Raw genomic sequence first — 22350 nt, forward strand, 5'->3', positions numbered from 1 at the left:
TATTGCACTTCCCAAGGCTTCCACTAGATGTCAACAGTAATATAATAATAATAATAAATAATATATGCCATTTAGCAGACACTTTTATCCAAAGCGACTTACAGTCATGTGTGCATACATTCTACTTATGGGTGGTCCCGGGAATCGAACCCACTACCCTGGCATTACAAGCGCCATGCTCTACCAACTGAGCTACAGAAGGACCACAGTAGCTTTTTAGAACCTTGTTTCAGGCTTCAACTGTAAAAGAGGAGAGAATGAGAGCTGTTGGAGTCAGGTGTCTTGCAGCTGCGTTCAGACAAAGGATTTGTCCGGTTGAAACATTATTGAAGATTTATGATAAAAACATCCTAAAGATTTATTCTATACATCGTTTGACATGTTTCTACGAACTGAAATATAACTTTTTTGACTCTCCGTCTGGACTTTCGCCTGGACTTGCCCGCGCCTCGTGAGTTTGGATTTGTGAACTAAACACGCAAACAAAAAGGAGGTATTTGGACATAAATGGTGGACTTTATTGAACAAAACAAACATTTATTGTTTCTGATGAAGATCATCAAAGGTAAGTGAATATTTATAATGCTATTTCTGAGTTTTGTGACACACCTCCTTGGTTGGAAATGGCTGTATGTTTTTCTGTGGCTAGGTGCTGACCTAACATAATCGCAAGGTGTGCTTTCGCCGTAAAGCCTTTTTGAAATCTGACACAGCGCTTGCATTAAGGAGATGTTTATCTATGATTCCATGCATAACACTTGTATCTTTTATCAATGTTTATTATGAGTATTTCTGTGATTTGATGTGGCTCTCTGCACTTTCACCGGATGTTTGTTGAGACAATGCATTTCTGATCATAACACACCAATTTCAAATGAGGTTTTTGGACATAAATATTAACTTTATTGAACAAAACACACATTTATTGTCTAACATGAAGTCCTGTGAGTTCCATCTGATGAAGATCATCAAAGGTTAGTGATTCATTTAATCGCTATTTCTGACTTTTGTGAGCCCTCTCCTTGGCTGGAAAATGGCTGTATGGTTTTCTGTGACTAGGTGCTGACCTAACATAATTGTTTGGTGTGGTTTCACTGTAAAGCCTATTTGAAATTGGACACTGTGGCTGGATTTACACAAAGTTTATCTTTAAAATGGTGTGTGTATTTGTATGTTTGAGGAATTTTAATTATGGGGTTTTTGTTGTTTTGAATTTGGCGCCTGCTAGCGTCCCACATATCCCAGAGAAGTTAACAAGAAATAGAATAACATCAAATTGATCAGCCATTTCCAGCTACAATAGTCATTTAAAACATTAACAATGTCTACACTGTATTTCTGAACAAATTTATGTTATTGTAATGGACAAAAAAAAATGCTTTTCTTTCAAAAACAAGGATATTTCTTAGTGACCCCAACTTTTGAACAGTAGTGTACATACAGTACCAGTCAAAAGTCCTCATGAGAGCTGGTTTCATCATAGCGCTTGATAGTTTTTGCTGCACTTGAATAAACTTTAAAAGTTCTTTAAATTTTACAGATTGACTGGCCTTCATGTCTTAAAGTAAAGATGGACTGTTGTTTCTCTCTGCTTATTTGAGCTGTCCTTGCCATAATATATACTTGGTATTTTACCAAATAGGGCTACCTTCTGTATAGCACCCCTACCATGTCACAACAATTGATATTTTGATTTGTTTAACACTTTTTTGGTTACAACATGGAGAACCTCCTGGGGACAAACAGCCTTGCCCACAGGTTTTACTGAGTAAAACATGTACTACATACATTTTAGGGCGGCTGTAGAAAACCCTCATGACCAGGTTGTCAGGGGGGTGTGTGACTTGTTCAGCCAATCAGAGGCCCACCTCTTTTGTTTTTTTCTGTTCGGGAACATCATTTTTTTTCTCGAGGCAAGCCGACGTCGATAGCTGAAGTCTATTCTCCTTCGTCGGTGATTGGTCAACAGTATGGATATCTTCAATAAAGCCTTTGTTGTCATTCAATGAGAGACAACTTGTTTTCATGCCCATTTCTTTATTGATAAATACATCCTAGTTAGATATACAATTGCATAACTAAGATCTCCTCTGCAAAAACATCAAAATTAATGACAGACTTCTTGAGTTACCTTAGATAAATTCTGACTATTTTGAGGAAGTGTATACTGGCTACGGAGTCTCAAAATGGACAAATGGTATTATTGCCATTTTTTTCTAGTTTTTCAAGTGAAGGACTTTTAAAGGAGTATGCGAGCACACTTGTTCGGTTCATCTGGCTGGGTTCGGCTAGGCACCAGCTGAACTGAAGGCGAAGGGAAAACTGGCCACCACTTCCCTCCATTCTATTGACTAAGAATTAGATGGATAGAACTGATCACAGATTTGTTTTAATCAACGGGACTCGTAACTGCAATACTCTCTGTTTTTCTGAAACAATGCTTTAGGACATGATTCACATGCACAGGATGCTGCTGAGGGGAGGACAGCTCATAATAATGGCTGGATATATATTCAATCTTATATTATGACTGCTGTATATATATTCCACTTCAGGACGACAACAACTACAACAAGCAGGCACTTTACGAACTGTACGAGGCTATTAACAAGCAGGAAACCATGCACCCGGAGGTTACTTTTCTTGTTGCTGGTGATTTTAATTCACATCACGTGACCCCCAACTTTTACCAACACATATTCTTCGCCACTAGGGGCAATAAAGTCCTAGACTGCTGTTACTCAACTTACAAGCATGCTTTACAAGGCCCTCGCTCGTCCCTCCTTCAGCAAATCCGATCATGACTTGTTTTTGTTTATTTATTTATTTATTTATTATAGTGTCACTCATCTTCATGATGCTCAGCCCACATGGGCTTATAAGACATTGTATTTGTTGTATAGAAATAACATTTCATACTTATACACTGAGTGTACAAAACATTAGGAACAACTGCTCTTTCGTTGACATAGACTTACCAGGTGAAAGCTATGATCCCTTATTGATGTCACCTGTTAAATCCACTTCAATCAGTGTCGATTAAGGGGAGGAGACAGGTTAAAGAGCTTTAAGCTTTGAGACAATTGAGAAATGAATTATATATGTGTGACATTCAGAGGGTGAATGGACAAGACAAATGCCTTTGAACAAGTGCCAAGCGCACCAGTTTGAGTGTGTCAAGATCTGCAACGCTGCTGGGTTTTTCATGCTCAGTTTCCCATGTGTATACAATACTACTTTATTAATCCCCAAGGGGCAATTCACTCCTGGCTGACATGGTGCTTCAGACAGGACAAACACACACATTGTGCAATTTAAGAAACTTAAAGTTAATGGTATTTACAGTTCTTAATTCATTGCAGGGCTAAACTATTTCTAGAATAGTCCCTAGGTCTTCCTTAATTGTCCTCGATGGCCTCGGGCACAAACGAGGCCCTGTGCCTATTGGTGGAGCACTTGAGACAGCGCAGGCGGGAGCAGTTGAAACTGTGTGTTGAGGACATGAGTGCTGAGGACGTTATAGGCCTTCCTCCTGGCCTGCTGCTCAAAGAATGAAGCCAGACTTATGAGAGGCACCCCGGGGATCTTACAACAGGTGTTCACAATGGCTTGGAGGTGCTTCCTGTTCTTGACAGAAAGGGATGTGAACCAGCATACGAAGGAAAAACAGCATGCTCTCAGTTTGCGATATCGATTTGTGGACAATTAATTAATTCAGTTTCATGAGGAAGTATTGTCTCTGGTGATCTTTTTCAAACTTCAGGGTGTTATCCAAGATGGTACCAAGATATTTATGCTGGTCCACAATGTCCACCTCTTCACCATGGATGATCACCTGACCCATCCTGGGGGGCTTCCTCCTGAATTCGACTACCATTTCCTTCATCTTGGAGACATTCAACTCCAGCAGCGCACTGTCACACCACTCAATGAAGTCCTGTAGGGCTGGTTCATGGTCCTACTCAGACCCTGGATAGGATGGCAGTGGTCGTGAGCACTTTGACAGTCATGGGTATAGAACAAGTATTTCCAGACCGGGGTACAATGTGCCCCCAAGGGGTACTCGCAATGCCGTCGGGGGTAGCCAAATAAAAATGTGACTCACATATAAAATACAATTATTTTAAAAATGGGAAAAAAATTATTCACATTTTCAAACAGTCAATTTATATTTTCCAACGGGGCTATACATTTGGGTGAGTTTTTTCTTCCCGCCTGAGTAGCCTCGTTTCACTGCCAAAAATAAAATTAAATCATCCAGTGTTCAGCAAAATAACAACACAATGTCAAATACAGGTAGCCTAGTCAAATAATTAACATCCAATCACGTTATTCTCTCGCGGGAATTTCACTGTCGGTCCATATGTAGCCAAATGTAGCCGTTGCTCATTCTCTTTGCTCTAAAATTGATAAATGGTTAAAGAAAGTAAGGCCCATGTACATAGAGACACATACCAGCTCTACTGTTAGTACTGCTACTACCAGCAGTACTACACCGGCACCAGTCAACGACAAGTTGGTCAGCTTCCATAGAGACACATACCAGCTCTACTGGTAGTACTGCTACAATCAACAGTACCACACCGGCACCTGTCGACGACACAAGTTGTTCTGCTTCCACGAGCACATCCAATGCGAGCAATAGTAATTCTACATTTGTTGTTAGCCCAGCTAGCACGGACACTGACAGTTGTGAAGAGCTACTGCCCCCCAGAAAAGCACCGAACAACAGACAGGGACGTTGGACCATGGAAGAGGCACAAATATGATGAGAACTACAATGATTTGGGGTTCACTTATATTGGGAGTAGTGCCTTTCCTCAGCCACAGTGTGTTATATGTGCAAAAGTAGTCTCTCACAACTCGATGAAACCTTCACTCTTGCGCAGACGTTTAGAAACAAAACATGCCAATTTGAAAAATAAGCCACGGGAGTTTTTTGAGCAAGTGAGACATGTATAAAAGCAACAGATACCATTAATAAGAAGGGTCTAGAAGCTTCTTATAGGGCGAGCTACCGAGTGGCTAAGACAGGCAAGTCCCATACTATTGTGGAGGACTTAATTTTTGCCGCTGCCGCGGATCTGGCTGGGACAATGCTGGGGGAAAAGGCCAAAAAAACTATACAGACAATGTCTTCATCAAACAACACTGTTTCACGACGCATCAGTGATATGGCAGGAGATGTTTTGAAACAATTACTGCTTTGCATACATGCCAGTGAATTCTATGCGTTACAGCTGGATGAGTCAACAGACGTGGCGAGCCTGACACATCTCCTGGTATATGTCCATTACGTTTATGGGGGGTCAATTAAGGAAGACATCCTCTTCTGCAAACCACTGGAAACCAGGACAACGGGATAGTATATTTTTAAAGTACTGGACAGCTTTGTGACATCAAATGGACTTTGGTAGTCAAGATTTGATTTGAGACGTAAGATAGTGGCTGGGCCACTCAAGGACATTCAGAGATTTGTCCCGAAGCCACTCCTGCGTTGTCTTGGCTGTGTTCTTAGGGTTGTTGTCCTGTTGGAAGGTGAACCTTCGTCCCAGTCTGAGGTCCTGAGCGCTCTGGAGCAGGTTTTCATCAAGGATCTCTCTGTACTTTGCTCCGTTCATCTTTCCCTGGATCCTGACTCGTCTCCCAGTCACTGCCGCTGAAAAACATCCACACAGCAGGATGTCACCACCACCACACTTCCCCGTAGGGAGGGTGCCAGGTTTCCTCCAGATGTGACACTTGGCATTCAGGCCAAAGTGTTCAATCTTGGTTTCATCAGACCAGAGAATCTTGTTTCTCATGGTCTGAGGGTCCTTTGGGTGCCTTTTGGCAAACTTCAAGCGGGCTGTCATGTGCCTTTAACTGAGGAGTGGTTTCCGTCTGGTCACTCTACCATAATGGCCTGATTGGTGGAGTGCTGCTGTCACAACTTCTGCCGAAGTCGATGCCTCTCCTTGTTCAGGCGGTACTCGGCGATTGACGTCACCGGTCTTCTAGTCATCCTTGATCTATGTTTCATTATCCATTGGTTTTTTCTGGTCTTCTTACACACCTGGTTCCAAACCCATTCAGTGTTGTGTATTTAACCCTCTGTTTCTCCTCATGTCCTTGTCAGAGATTGTTTATTGTTATGTTCATGTTTTATGGATTCGTGTGTGACGGGTTCTTGTACCCACATTTATTTTATTATGGACTTTGGTTTTTGAGTTTGTGTTTTAAGTTATTAAAATACTCCATTTATACCAAGTTTGATTCTCCTGCACTTGACTTCCCTGCCACCTACATACACGATGTGACAGCTGCAGAGATGGTTGTCCTTTTGCAAGGTTCTCCCATCTCCACAGAGGAACTCTGGAGCTCCGTCAGAGTGACTATCGAGTTCTTGGTCACCTCCATGACCAACGCCCTTCTCCCCTGATTGTTCAGTTTAGACGGGTGGCCAGCTCTAGAAAGAGTCTTGGTGGTTCCAAACTTCTTCCATTTAAGAATGATGGAGGCCACTGTGTTCTTGGGGAACTTCAATGCTGCAGAAAGTTTTTGTTACCCTTCCTCAGATCTGTGCCTCGACATAGCTGTCTCAGAGCTCTACGGACATTTCCTTCAGACCTCATGGATTGTTTTTTTCTCTGACATACACTGTCAACTGTGAGACCTTACATAGACAGGTGTGTGCCTTTCCAAATCATGTCCAATCAATTGAATTTACCACAGGTGGACTCCAATCAAGTTGTAGAAACATCTCAAAGATGATCGATGGAGACAGGATGCACCTGAGCTCAATTTTGAGTCTCATAGCAAAGGGTCTGAATACTTATGTAAATAAGGTATTTCTGTGTTTTAGTTTTTATAAATTTGCAATCACTTCTAAAAAACGTTTTTCTCTTTGTCGTTATGGGTTTGGAGTAACAAAATGTGGAAAAAGGGAAGGGGCCTGGCTACTTTCCGAATGCACTGTATGTGTGTATGCCTACATCAAATGAGTGGTATATGATCTAGCAAAGAAGAAGCTGGGAGATGGGGAGTTGGAGTTATGCCTTGGATATTATGAAAAATTCTCCATTAAATTATGACCAAGTAAGACCTTCAGCGTGGTGACCCACTGAAGAAAGAACAAGAGGGCAGGAGCGGCCCATTATGGTTATGTAATGTCATGTCTTCCCAGTCTGGTCTGGCTGGGTGGTGTACTTTAGACTGCAGACCAGGCCATCTATGATAGATAGTGTAGATATGTGTCCTTAGCTGTCTGTTCCAGTTGGTCCTGGGCTACTCTCTCTGTCTGAACAGTGGAGGGTTGTTGAGACATGATGCAGTCATTTGAGGGACAGAGGGAACGGGCTGGAGTTATGCAGCAGTGAAGCAGCAGTACTATTACTAATATAATTAAAGAAAAAGACGAGGGTGGACTGTATCTTAGACTAGGTTGAAGAGTGATATTGCCACTATGGCGCATCAGTAAGAATGCAGGAACGAAGGTTCAAGACAAGGTTTCCAGTTCTCGTTATTTATTCACTAACTAAAAGGGCACAGCAGAAGGTCACAGGAGCACATGGGTGGTAAGATGGAGATTTGATGGCTCGTAAGGCCGGAAGATAAGTTTGTGACAAGTTATGATAGATAGGAGGTTGTGGTCTGAAGGGAATACAAAGAGGAGATAGATAAATAGATTAGTATACAAGACAAAGTGCCATAAGTAAGGAGAAATATTTAAGTATATCAACAATGCTAACAATGTTATTTGTCACATACGCCTAATACAACAGGTGCAGACATTCCTGTGAAATGCTTACTTACAAGCCCTTAACCAACAATGCAGTTTTTAGAAAATGCCCCCAAAAAAGTAAGAGATAAGAAAAACAAATAATTAAAGAGCAGCAGTAAATAACAATAGCGTGGCTATATACAGGGGGGTACCGGTTCAGAGTGAATGTGTCAATGAGCGGGGGCACCGGTGTCGATGTAATTGAGGTAATTATGTACATGCAGGTAGGGTTACTAAAGTGGCAATGCATAGACAATAACAGAGAGTAGCAGCGGGGTGGGGGTGCAAATAGTCTGGGTAGCCATTTCATTGGCTGTTCAGGAGTCTTATGGCTTAGGGGTAGAAGCTGTTTAAAAGCCTCTTGGACCTAGACTTGGCGCTACAATACTTCTTGCCGTGCGGTAGCAGAGTGAACAGCCTATGACTTGGGTGGCTGGAGTCTTTGACAAATTTTAAGGCCTTCCTCTGACAATGCCTGGTATAGAGGTTCTGAATGGCAGGAAGCTTGGCCCCGGTGATGTACTGGGCCATACGCACTACCCTCTGTAGTGCCTTGCGGTCGGAGGCTGAGCAGTTGCCATACCAGGCGGTGATGCAACCCATCAGGATGCTCTCGATGGTGCAGTTGTAAAACCTTTTGAAGATCTGAGAACCCATGCCAAATCTTTTCAGACTCCTGAGGGGAATAGGTTGAGTCGTGCCCTCTTCACAACTGTCTTGATGTGCTTGGACCATGTTAGTTTGTTGGTGATGTGGACGCCAAGGAACTTGAAGCTCTCAACCTGCTCAACTACAGCCCCGACGGTGAGAATGGGGGCGTGCTTGGTCCTCTTTTTCCTGTAGTCCACTATCTTCTCCTTTGTCTTGATCACGTTGAGGGAGAGGTTGTTGTCCTGGGCACAGGGACTATGGTGGTCTGCTTGAAACATGTTGGTATTACAGACTCAGACATGGAGAGGTTGAAAATGTCAGTGAAGACATTTGCCAGTTGGTCAGCGCATTCTCGGTATACACGTCCTGGTAATCCGTCTGGCCCAGTGGCCTTGTGAATGTTGACCTGTCACATCGGCTGCGGACTTGTGTCACTGGGCAGCTCTCGGTTGTGCTTCCCTGGCACGTTCTGACCTTAGTTATTTTGTTATGTCTTTGTTTTAGGTTGGTTTTAGGCTGGGTAGCCTTTTCCCACCTGTGTTTTGTGGGTGATTGTTTCTGTCTTTGTGTATGTCACCAGACAGGACTGTTTCATTTCGTGTCATTGTCTTTGTTATTTTTGTTTGAGTGTTCTGAGTTATAATAAATATCACAATGAACATGTACCATGCTGCGTATTGGTCCGATCCTTGCTACTCCTCCTCAGAAGAGGAGGAAGACGAGCATTACATTCCCTTTGTATTCTGTAAAAGTTTGCAAGCCCTGCCAGATCCGACAAGCGTCGGAGCCGATGTAGGACAATTAGATCTTAGTAAATAATTGACGCTTGGGTTAGGGTTTGATGGTTTGTCGGCAGGCATAGCAGGATTTCTTATAAGCTTCCGGGTTAGAGTAGCCTAGTGGTTAGAGCGTTGGACTAGTAACAGAAACGTTGCAAGATCAAATCCACAAGCTGACAAGGTAAAAATCTGTCGTTCTGCTCCTGAACTAGGCAGTTAACCCACTGTTCCTAGGCCGTCATTGAAAACAAGAATTTGTTCTTAACTGACTTAGTTAAATGAAAGTAAGAAAAAAGTCCCGCTCCTTGAAAGCGACAGCTTTAGCTTGGTGCGAATGTTTCCTGTAATCCATGACTTCTGCTTGGAGTAATATCTATGGAACTCAGGATATATAAGACAAAGGAAGGAAGGAATACTTTCTAAGGAAAGTATAGCATCATAAACTGATTGGCAACAAACATACCGGCTAGAAAGTTAGCATTATACAATTCTCTATATACATAAAAGGCACTTACTTTAGAGTCCGGTAAGCACAACAAAGGAAATCAAATAAGGACTTGGGCCGCCCCATGCCACTAGAAACACTGATATAAAACGAGCTGCTTATATAGGTGAGGAAAGGAGAGGAATGGTGATTATCAGAGTGAGTTCAGGTGTGGTGAGTTTGCCAGAGAGCCGACGTGTCCTAAGGGTGATTAGGGAATTGGTGAGATGGCATGATCCTTCAGAACAGTAATAGGACTCATAATACATTGGATATTACATGGTTATTACACAAGAGGCCCAGAGGTGTGCTTGTGCCTCATTCTGAACACACTTACCCATAGTACAACCTGCTCCCAATACCCAGCTATTGTGTGTGTTCATAGCCGTGAAACACTAAGAGACTGCTGAGATGAGCAAATATAAGCAAGCAAGCACATGTGTGTGTGTGTGTTTGTAATGTTACATTAAAGAGTATTTTGTGCCTTAGGGTGGGTGATAAAGAGGAGAGTGCATAACGGGACGTCTGACGTTATGAGAGTGTGCGTGTGGCTGGCCCTAATGCGTCTGTACTACTTTGAGAGCAGTGTAGTTTCACATGGGCCATTTGAGCTTCACTAGTGTGACAGGCATAGCGACACACACACACACACACACACACACACACACACACACACACACACACACACACACACACACACACACACACACACACACACACACACACACACACACACACACACACACACACACACACACACACACACACACCTTGCTACCACCTCCTATTACCGCCCTGTAGATAGAGCCATGCTACTCCCCATCACCCCTCTGTGCTTGAAGACTCACACTTGATCAGTCCCTATGAGAGACTGGTTTTTATATATTTAACTGGAGTGCTTCCCTTAGGGCTGGAGGGAGGGGGGCTACAAATCGCTCCCTGCTAAAATCTGTCATTTATAAGAATAACAAGCTGTTTGTCTTTTTTTGGAGCCTGGAGATGGAGATGGGAGGTTATCAGCCAATATGATGATACTAAGAAAGAGAGGGAAGGTAAATGTGGGTGAAATATAAGTGTTGCAGAGAGAGAGAGAAAGAGACAAAGAGAAAGATGGACAGAATAGAAAGGGAAAGAGATATTGCGAGATAGAGGAAGTGAGAGGTGAGTGTCGTGAGAAAATGCTTATCCCAAGGTAGTTTCCTGTTTGATATCTAGTTCATTTGGTCCTTTTCTTCTCTGGCCTCTCTTAACAATCAATTTTTTACGTTAACCAACGTTCTATGTGTTTTAATGTTGTCTTTGGACTGAGAGAGGTTCATAAGCATACACAAAAGCATCATCAGCTGCTCTACACTTAAATGAAAACTAAGCTTTTGGGCCAAACTTAAGCATTTGCACCAGGTGCAAAGTTTACACCAGTAGACACACGTTTTTTAAGTGAATTAAATATTGAGGGCAGACCAAAAAGGCTAAATAAAGGTTAAGAGGAAGTATAATAAGCTTTGTTTTTTGAGGTTTTATCCCCTATTGAAAAAGCTGGTGCAAACTTTACACCCAGAGCAAAATGCTTCGTAAATCTGACTCTTTGGTCAGTGAGCAGGCAGCATTACTTTTCCCGAAGCATCTCTTTCTTTTCCCAAATCATCTCTTTCTTTTCCCAAAGCATCTCTTTCTTTTCCCAAAGCATCTCTTTCTTTTATCAAAGCATCTCTTTCTTTTATCAAAGCATCTCTTTCTTTTATCAAAGCATCTCTTTCTTTTATCAAAGCATCTCTTTATTTTATCAAAGCATCTCTTTCTTTTATCAAAGCATCTCTTTCTTTTCCCAAAGCATCTCTTTCTTTTATCAAAGCATCTCTTTCTTTTATCAAAGCATCTCTTTCTTTTATCAAAGCATCTCGTTCCCTCCCCACTGGAAAAGCCAATACTGTTTAGCGCCATAATGTGCTATAATGTCCCACTCAACTAAGTGAGAAACAGAAAGGGATGACCCTTAACAGTCAATTGAGAGGACAGAGGTTATTCAAACCACAGCATTTTAACAACATCATCTTCAGAGCCAGACCTTTTAAACTGTGCCAATCCCACACTCTGAGACAGAGTGAGATTAGAGCAGTGACAGAACTATAAACCAGAAGCACTGGTGTGTCAAACTGAAATCCTTTAGAAAGAAGAAAGGAGGGAAAAGAGGAGTAAAAAGAGGATTGGTGAGCCTAGCGGAGTCTACAGTTCTCACCGTAAATAATACATCACCGACGGCCCAAATCCTCAAGACTGGAGGAGTGCTGTGCCGTGTGTGTGCGTGTAATCCACTAAACTGCATTTGCGCAGATGATCCAAGTCCAATCTCTAGTGCTACAGCCAAGGCCTCCATCAACACACAGTAATACAGATCCTTGATGTGTGTATGTGTTTGTGTGTGTGTTTTGAGTGGGGATCACAGAAAATACTGTGGCTGGTCTGTGATCCAAAGGTTTTTTGGGGATTGAGCAGACCAGTGTGTGTGATGTGTGTACGCATTTGTGTGTGTGATGTGTGTGTTCTCTCTAACCTAGGTCTATGGATGCACAGTCAGCTGGAGGGGTGAGAGAAAAGGTAGGGGGCCTCTTATATCAAACACTTCCCACCACCCCTCTCTCTCACACACCCCTCTCTGTCTCTTGCGTCATTATTATTTAGTAATTATTAGTCATAAGTCATTATTATTCTACGGTAGCTACACACACATACATGCATATTGTGATGCATACACAGCCGGAAACTAGTGAAGTATGTAATTTCTTTAGTCATTAAAAGAAGTCTCCAGAAATCATGTGGTCCATCAACAGACACATGTCATATATGTAGATAATCATTTTGTGATCCTACAATAGGATGGACTGAGTTGCGCTCCGCTCTGAATTCCTCGAATAAGTCATAGTGTGTTTGGGTGCAGGGTTATAAGTGCCCCCTAGATCCTCATCCTGTAACTACACTAATGAGTCAGCTAGGTTTTACTAAGCACTGAAACTGCAATGTTTGGTCTGGTTGCTTTAGGGGTGCAAGAGAAGAGAAGAGGCTGTTTGGTAAAGTTTTTCCATCAAGCAAAAGTACTTGAGTAAAAATAAAGATACCTTAATAGAAAATGACTCAAGTAAATGTAAAAGTCACCCAGTAAAATTCTACTTGAGTAAAAGTCTAAAGGTATTTGGTTTAAAATATACTTAAGTATCAAAAAATAAATAATTTCGAATTTCCTATATTAAGCAAACCAGATGGCGCCATTTTCTGTTTTTTTCTAATTTACAGAAAGCCAGGGGCACTCTTCAACACTCAGACATCATTTACAAACAAAGCATGTCGGTTTAGTGAGTCTGTCAGATCAGAGGCAGTAGGGATGACTAGGGATGTTCTCTTGATAACTATGTGAATTTGACTATTTTCCTGTCCTGCTAAGCATTTAAAATGTAACGAGTACTTTTGGGTGTAAAGGAAAATGTATGGAGTAAAAAGTACAATATTTCCTTAAGGAATGTGGTGGAGTAAAAGTAAAAGTAGTCAAAAATATAAATAATAAAGTACAAATACGCCCAAAAACTACTTAAGTAAAAATACTTTAAAGTACTACTTAATTGCTTTACACCACTGTGCATGTGTGCTGAGTAGCTGTGCTTACCGCTGCGGCTGCGTAGCATCCTAGCTGAGATGTAGTTGGTTTCGATTGGGGGGTTGGTGATTGTGCTGTCCACTGAGCTAACCTCTCCTCTGGGCTGCTTCAGAAGCTCTGTCAGGGTCCTGTGAATGGACAGACACACATATTACAGTTAGACTTTAGAATGACTCTCTACATGTGTGGTGATTGAGTAGGAACAGTGAGTGGGGATTGAACAAGATGATCCCGTGGTTATAGGCAATCGACCCAAGCCCTAACCCTAAACTCCTGGGCAAATAACTCCCCATAGCTGGCCACTGTGTGTGACTGTAGGCTTAGTCAAAGCCAAAAACAAGAACAGCAGCACTGCAGGGGAACATGGGAGAAAGTGACAGGAGCCAGAGAATTGGGCTGAGTGTGTGAGAATATAATCTTGAGAGAGAGAGAGAGAGAGAGAGAGAGAGGAAATAGACGGGGAGAGAGGGCGAAAGAGGGGGGAGAGAGAGAGAGAGAGAGCGAGAGAGAGAGGGAAATAGATGGGGAGAGAGGAAGAGAGAGGGGGGGGAGACGGAGACAGAGAGAGTGACACTGAAAATGGGCCATTTTAATTGAGTGTAATCTTATCAGGCACACAGTGTCACACTCATAAATACCCTAAAACACACTGTCAAGTCATTGAGCTGTGTGTAAGGGAACACACTGCTGTACTGAAAGACATCATCTCTCTTTCTCTGTGTGTTTGTTTCCCACGGAACCAGACCTCAGGAAGGGTGGGGAGCCAGGGCTTTCCTCTCCTCTCTTCTCCTGGGAGGACTTTCCTGAACAGATTGACCTTCCCCTGGGCTGCGGTTATCTGTGCAGTACATTATGTGCCAGGAATGTGTATAAATGTGGGAAGGGTACTACGGTGAATTTGCCCTCCCTAGCTGGACAGAGCAGAACCCCATAGGGGTGAGCTGAGGGAGAGGGGACAATGTGACATATATCAAATGGGAGAGATTAATAGAATGAACAACTCTCTTGCTCTACAAACTCTGTTTCTATACAAAACAGACTTTGCAGAAACTTGCACGCACACTTGCGCACACAAAAAAACTCCCAAACCCCTTTTTCCAATGACAAACAGAATAAAATAATCCACCTCCCCAGCAATCTCATTCATCACTTTAGACAAACATGTTTTCTCTCTTTGAGTTTACTGAATTTACAGAGTTGACATTGATCAATTATTCACACACTGGTGCCTCTGTTCTGCTCAGTGTATCTCCCCGCTGCCGAATAGTGCTCCTCCACCCTGCACATCAGGGACTGTGACTACACGGTAAGTGAACCAGCCAGAGGGGAACCCCTGTGTTAGAGCTGCCAAAAAGTGAGCCCCGGCCCATTGGGACTGCTGAGTGGAACAGTGTGTAGGTGTGATATGTGTGTGGGACTGCCAAATTCTGCCCCTAAGGGGAGTGCTGTGGTTGCATGCTGAGAGGGAAGCAATGTTGATGTCAGACATGATAGCTGGCTGTTTTCAGATGGAAAAAATGTCTCGTCTACAGGGACTCCTTCCCAGTGGTGGAAAAAGTACGCAATTGTCATACACCCAGTAAAAAACTACTTGAGTAAAAGTCTAAAAGTATTTGGTTTTAAATATACTTAAGTATCAAAAGTAAATGTGATTGCTAAAATATACTTAAGTATTTAAAGTAAAAGTATAAATCATTTCAAATTCTCTATATTAAGCCAACCAGACGGCACCATTTTCTTTTTTCAATTTACGGATAGCCAGGGGAATGTTCCAACACTCAGACATCATTTACAAACAAAGCATTCGTGTTTAGTGAGTCTGCCAGGTCAGTGGCAATAGGGATGACCAGGGATCTTGATAAGTGTGTGAATTTTACCATTTTCCTGTCCTACTATTCAAAATCTAACAAGTACTTTGGGTGTAAGAGAAAATGTATGGAGTAAAAAGTACATTATTTTATTTTGGAATGTATTGAAGTAAAAGTAAAAGTTGTCAAAAATATAAATAGTAATGTAAAGTACAGATACCCCAAAAAACGACTAAAGTTGTACCAATTGCTGATGACTTTGATTTGTACAACACCACTCGTGCCCCTCGTCACGACAAATGACTTCAACGCTGGCAGTCTCAGCCTAAAGTATGTAGTGAAAGACAGAGCAGCAGAAGAATTTACTCTATTCTAGGCTAGATAACTGGTGAATCGCCTGGGGGACTTTGCAGAGGTGTAGAGCTTCAAGAGGGTTCTGTGTACAGTGGATAAAGACAGGGGCTTGGTTTTAAGTTTTTGGTTTCGGTAAAATTAAGAAAAGATTGTCCTCAAATTATGTAACTACTGGGCCAATAAAGGTATTTTTTTTATTAAAAAATGTCTCAATTTCAAGCCACCTAAATCTCTAAATATTCCATTCTCTCTTTCTCTCTCACCCTCTCCAATGTCACTCTCTTTTACTTGATTTCTCTTTCTAAACCTACGTTACTGTCGTTCCCTCGCTACCTCATGTTGTCTCTTACTCACTAGCTGAGACTGCCTAGGGCTTGGTTCTCTCTTCTTTTGGCTCGCTATTAAACAACTTGCTGATTAAGGCTTTTAATCTGCAACAAAACTGCCTTTATCTCTGGGCATTTATAGAGGCTAAATTGAACTTCCATTTCAGGCTCTATCTATGTGCAAGTTTTACCCTAAATGTACACTAATCAAATCAAATCAAAGTTTGTGTCACGTGCGCTGAATACAACAGGTGTAGTAGACCTTACAGTGAAAAGTTTACTTACAGGCTCTAACCAACAGTGCAAAAAAGGTATTAGGTGAACAATAGGTAGATAAAGAAATAAAACAACAGTAAAAAGACAGGCTATATACAGTAGTGAAGCTATATACAGTAGCGAGGCTATATACAGTAGCGAGGCTATATACAGTAGCGAGGCTATAACAGTAGCGAGGCTATAACAGTAGCGAGGCTATATACAGTAGCGAGGCTATAACAGTAGCGAGGCTATATACAGTAGCGAGGCTATAACAGTAGCGAGGCTATATACATATACAGTAGCAAGGCTATATACAGTAGCGAGGCTATATACATATACAGTAGCGAGGCTATAACAGTAGTGAGGCTATATACAGTAGCGAGGCTATAACAGTAGCGAGGCTATAACAGTAGCGAGGCTATATACATATACAGTAGCGAGGCTATAACAGTAGCGAGGCTATAACAGTAGCGAGGCTATATACAGTAGCGAGGCTATAACAGTAGCGAGGCTATATACAGTAGCGAGGCTATAACAGTAGCGAGGCTATATACAGTAGCGAGGCTATAACAGTAGCGAGGCTATATACATATACAGTAGCAAGGCTATATACAGTAGCGAGGCTATATACATATACAGTAGCGAGGCTATAACAGTAGTGAGGCTATATACAGTAGCGAGGCTATAACAGTAGCGAGGCTATAACAGTAGCGAGGCTATATACATATACAGTAGCGAGGCTATAACAGTAGCGAGGCTATAACAGTAGCGAGGCTATATACAGTAGCGAGGCTATAACAGTAGCGAGGCTATATACAGTAGCGAGGCTATAACAGTAGCGAGGCTATAACAGTAGCGAGGCTATATACAGTAGCGAGGCTATAACAGTAGCGAGGCTATATACAGTAGCGAGGCTATAACAGTAGCGAGGCTATATACAGTAGCGAGGCTATAACAGTAGCGAGGCTATATACATATACAGTAGCAAGGCTATATACAGGCACCGGTTAGTCGGGCCGATTGAGGTAGTATGTACATGTAGATATGATTAAAGTGACTATGCATATATCATAAACAGAGAGTAGCAGTAGCGTAAAAGAGGGTTTGGCGGGTGGTGGGTGGCGGGACACAATGCAGGTAGCCCGGTTAGCCAATGTGCGGGAGCACCGGTTGGGCCGGGCCAATTGAGGTAGTATGTACATGAATGTATAGTTACAGTGACTGTGCATATATGATAAACAGAGAGTAACAGCAGTGTAAAGGAGGGGTTGGGGGAGGCACACAATGCAAATAGTCTGGGTAGCCATTTGATTACCTGTTCAGGAGTCTTATGGCTTGGAGGTAAAAACGGTTGAGAAGCCTTTTTGTCCTTGACTTGGCACTCCGGTACCGCTTGCCATGTGGTAGTAGAGAGAACAGTCTATGACTGGAGTGGCTGGGGTCATTGACAATTTTCAGGGCCTTCCTCTGACACCGCCTGGTGTAGAGTTCCTGGATGGCAGGCAGCTAAGCCCCAGCGTTGTACGTGGCCGTACGCACTACCCTCTGTAGTGCCTTGCGGTCGGAGGCCGAGCAATTGCCGTACCAGGCAGTGATGCAACCAGTCAGGATGCTCTCGATGTTGCAGCTGTAGAACCTTTTGAGGATCTGAGGACCCATGACAAATCTTTTTAGTTTCCTGAGGGGGAATAGGCTTTTGTCGTGCCCTCTTCACGACTGTCTTGGTGGGCTTGGACCAAATAAGTTTGTTGGTGATATGGATGCCAAGGAACTTGAAGCTCTCAACCTGCTCCCCTACAGCGCCGTCGATGAGAATGTGGGCATGCTCGGTCATCCTTTTCCTACTAGCCCAATGTGTGTTTGATGTAAATTAGGATGAAATTATAATTAAAGGACTACGGTAAGGTAGATGCTGGCCATCAGTACGGGATTTAAAATAAAAAAGTTAATACATTGAAACAGGGGATGTTAATCATTACTGCCCACTCATTTGGGATTCAGCCTACAATGCGTTCGTCTATAAAATCAAAACAATACAGTATTTTTAAGATCATGGAGGTGAGAAACAAAACACAGGGTATAATCCTCCATTCCACTTGAATCCCAGTAACTTCATGATAACATCACAAGAGTCATTCAGCTATTAAAGACATGACCGCCTTGCTGTCAATGAGAAACAATAGGATTATGTCTTTCTCCTGGAGCGCAGGGAAGGTCACAGCATTGAGCATCACTGAGGACATGTAGCCCAGCCTACATACAGTACAGTTCCCTATATAGTGCATTGCTTTTTTATCAAACCCGTGGTCAAAAGTAGTGCACTGTATAGGGAATAGCGTGCCGTTTGGGACGTAGCCTTTGTATCTATAGCCTCTTACATCTGACTTCCTGCATCAGAGCTTTCGTGATATCATCATCGCTAATCCTTTGTGGTGAAAGTGCATCATATCGAATTACAAGGAGAGTCTCCTAATGCTGTGTAACAATCAATTATCCCTCCTCTCATATCAGGAAGGATGATGGCTAATTAGCTACATTCAGTCCCACTCTTTGTCATTCACCACCACAGTTTCCAGCCCAGCACAGTCCCCACTCTAATGATAAGGGAATCCACAGATTCCAACCCAGCACAGTCCCCACTCTAATGATAAGGGAATCCACAGCTTCCAACCCAGCCAGTCCCCACTCTAATGATAAGGGAATCACAGTCCCCAAGCACAGTCCCCACTCTAATGATAAGGGAATCCACAGCTTCCAGCCAGTCCCAACTCTAATGATAAGGGAATCACAGCACAGTCCCAACTCTAATGATAAGGGAATCTCCAGCCCAGCACAGTCCCAACTCTAATGATAAGGGAATCCACAGCTAATGATAAGGGAATCCACAGCTTCCAGCCCAGCACAGTCCCCACTCTAATGATAAGGGAATCCACAGCTTCCAGCCAAGCACAGTCCCCACTCTAATGATAAGGGAATCCACAGCTTCCAGCCCAGCACAGTCCCAACTCTAATGATAAGGGAATCCACAGCTTCCAGCCAAGCACAGTCCCCACTCCAATGATAAGGGAATCCACAGCTTCCAGCCCAGCACAGTCCCCACTCTAATGATAAGGGAATCCACAGCTTCCAGCCCAGCACAGTCCCCACTCTAATGATAAGGGAATCCACAGCTTCCAGCCCAGCACAGTCCCCACTCCAATGATAAGGGAATCCACAGTCCCCACTCTAATGATAAGAGAATCCAGCCCTGTAAACTAATGTACTAGCATATCATAAATAGGACTTGTGGAGTCATGTCACACATGCAGCTAACAAAAATATATGGAAATGTCTGCTCTATCCAAAATTACAACCAACTAATTGCAGCATTACAGCAAAAATGGAAGTGGCAAGTGGAAGGGGGAGAAAGTAAAGAACTTGTCTGTCGGCCCTGCATTAAAGACCAAAATTGGTTAAAGAAAATTGAGATGTTCAATGATTATAAAAAAAAATGATTGCAACTAATAGAATGTTATATATATATGGGAGACACAACCATCCCGGCTCTGAAGATTTTGCTGCGAAGAGCCAGAATCATTAGATCATTTGTTTCGGTACTGCCCATATGGGTTGTTTCTTGTTTTTGGTCACAGGTTCAGGAATGGCTGAAGAATTGAAACATTTACCAGAAGCTAACTCTGCAAATAGCACTACTGGGTGATTTGAAAAGCAATAATATTGATCAATAATATAATAAAATTCGTAGCAAAAATGTTTATCTTTAATTTACAATCTGTAGGAACTATGAGAATAGAAAGGTTAAAATCTTTGGTGAAACGTCACAGCACAGGTGAAAAATATATGGCAAATAGATATCGAAACTGGATGGTGTTAAGAGATAGATGGAAGGAGTTGAGTGGAGCTGAAGGGTGGGACTAATAACAAGATAACTAATATAACTAAATATACTGTGTCCGTAAAATGTACATAGGTTCAGAATTTTTGTAAATCTGTACAGTTGGAAAACATATGGCAACTAGAAATCAAAACTGGATAGTCTTCAGAGATATATAAAACAATACAATAATAAACAAAGCATAGCCACAGGAAGTAGGGGTGCTGAGGGTGCTGCAGTACCCCTGATAAATCACAAGAATGTTTTTTTTTTTTAAATTACCGCCCCATGTACTAATGTCATTTCTCATTTTATTAACTCTGTGTGTAGTTTCAAAAGCAGAGATGTCCGTGTACTATCTGACAATGTTTTCTCCTTGACTTCATGAACCATATTCTCAATACCCCATACCCTGACCTGGATTTGGAATCGGTATGAATAATGTCATTTGAATTGTTGAAATTGCCGTGCTTGTGATGGTGATGAGCACAGAGTAACGAGAGAACAACGGACAGGAAGGAGACTACAGCAAACAAAGTAGGCCTTGATGAGTTGTGATGGAGTGTGTATGTGTGTTGTCTCGTTTGTATGTTTATGGATGTGTGTCACCTCAGCTGACCTTTTCCCAAAACAATGCATAACCTCTCTTTCTGTATCAGCTTCAATGCTTTGTGATGTCACTCTCAATCTACCGTTCTCTCCCTTTCGCTCTGTACATCGCAGCCTTTCTCCCTTACTCTTTCCCTCTCCATATTTCTCCCTCTTTCCCTTTCCCAATCTTTCGATCTCTTACCCTCCCTTCATCTCTTTATCTCCCTTTTCCTTTTCCATGAGCACTCTCTTAATTTCCCCCTCTCCATCCCTCTATCAACAATGCAGCTAAATCTCACTCAGAATGCCCTGTCAGTTTGGATTATGGTTACAGCGCTCACATACACCCAGTGGCACTCTACGGCCATATGGGAACATGTACACCCATTCAGAGAAACATTGGGAACACCAATAACCAATTACAAATCGACCCCTATCTATCATTTCTATAGCCTTCATTTAAAAATAATAGATTGGTTTTAGCATTTGTAATACCATATTGGGCACGCTGCCCAATGCTACCGCCTAATGGTACGCAGATCTAAACAAGTGCTCAGAAGGTAGAAGCTACGGTTCCATATGGAATTGATCATTAAAAACATTCAGTGGCATTCAGAAACACACAGGATTCCAGGAAATACTGTTTAAACCTGTATATTATCTATCCAATCTTTTTAGATCCGAACAAGTGCTGAGGTGGCAGAGGTTAAAAATCGATGTGGAATTGGGCATAAAACATGCAGTGGCATCCAGGCAGAACCACACAGGAAGCCGTCTTTAAAACTCACAAGCACACTAACCTGTCCTTTATGGACAGCCAAACACAGGATACATGGTCACTATATGCTATAACTAGAGGCATGTCTGGGCACAGATGATTCATTAATACTACCTCAACACTTTCTCTCTTTCTTGCCTCACAACAAAGTCCCCTGGTGTTGGTTTCCCTGAGAGCTGGTGTCTAGCTTGCCGTACATCCAATTCTGCTCCATGTTGTGATATTCAGAAAAAAGGGTTAACATGAGAATTCAACCCCTTGGAGCTGAGTCAATGAGCAGTGACCCTCATGTGTGTCTGTCCAGGGGTGAGAGGTAGAGCCCGAGGAGGAGGTCAGGGGAAGGTAAATGTCACAAAGTATCCATCACAGCTGGACTAGGATGAATAGATGGAGAGGGGGGTATAAAATCAGAGAGCACTCACAGCAAACATAAACCAACCCTGAAGGAAAGCTGACTGATAGAGGGACAGGATAGAGAAAGAAGGAGAGGAGGTGTGTGCTGAATTCTATAAGTACCCAACTGTCTGTCTGTCTGCGTCTTCCTTTGGGTTGTGTCGTGGAAATTCATACTGAGAGAGACTTTATCATTTCTTCAAACAATCGTCTTTATTTAATATTAATTAATTATTGCAATAATGAGACTAGTCAACACAACACTCTTGACTGTTGGGCCGAGCAGCCTAACTGATAATGAAAAAACTAGGTAGCCTAGTGGTTAGAGTGTTGGGCCAGTAACCGAAAGGTAAAAATCTGTCGTTCTGCCCCTGAAGGCAGTTAACCCACTGTTCATAGGCCGTCATTGTAAGTAAGAATGTGTTCTTAACTGACTTGCCTAGTTAAATAAAGGACAAATATATATTTTTTTTTTTTAAATATAGGAGACCTAAAAATGCTTAGTCAGGGCTAGTTCCACCCCTCCCATGCGGATCGGGGGACATCATAAACCACCTTGGTTCATCTCCTGGTTATCCGCACGGATGTTGTTTTACCCCCAACCCGGCTTAGTTTCCTAGATGCCAGGAAGATGAGACAATGTGGG

At 42.4% G+C, this 22350-nt stretch overlaps 1 protein-coding gene across 1 annotated transcript in view; it reads right to left on the reverse strand.

The window, feature by feature from the left end:
• The window catches only part of LOC118357725 (protein shisa-9-like), a 44191-nt gene that overhangs the window by 16716 nt on the left and 5125 nt on the right, over nucleotides 1–22350 (reverse strand). The window contains exon 3 of the mRNA XM_052478119.1: nucleotides 13332–13450. Within this exon, the coding sequence (XP_052334079.1) occupies nucleotides 13332–13450 (119 nt within the window). The remainder of the gene's footprint in view (nucleotides 1–13331; nucleotides 13451–22350) is intronic.

The sequence above is a fragment of the Oncorhynchus keta genome, chromosome 24, assembly GCF_023373465.1.
Source record: "Oncorhynchus keta strain PuntledgeMale-10-30-2019 chromosome 24, Oket_V2, whole genome shotgun sequence".
NCBI classification, from domain to species: Eukaryota; Metazoa; Chordata; class Actinopteri; order Salmoniformes; family Salmonidae; genus Oncorhynchus; species Oncorhynchus keta.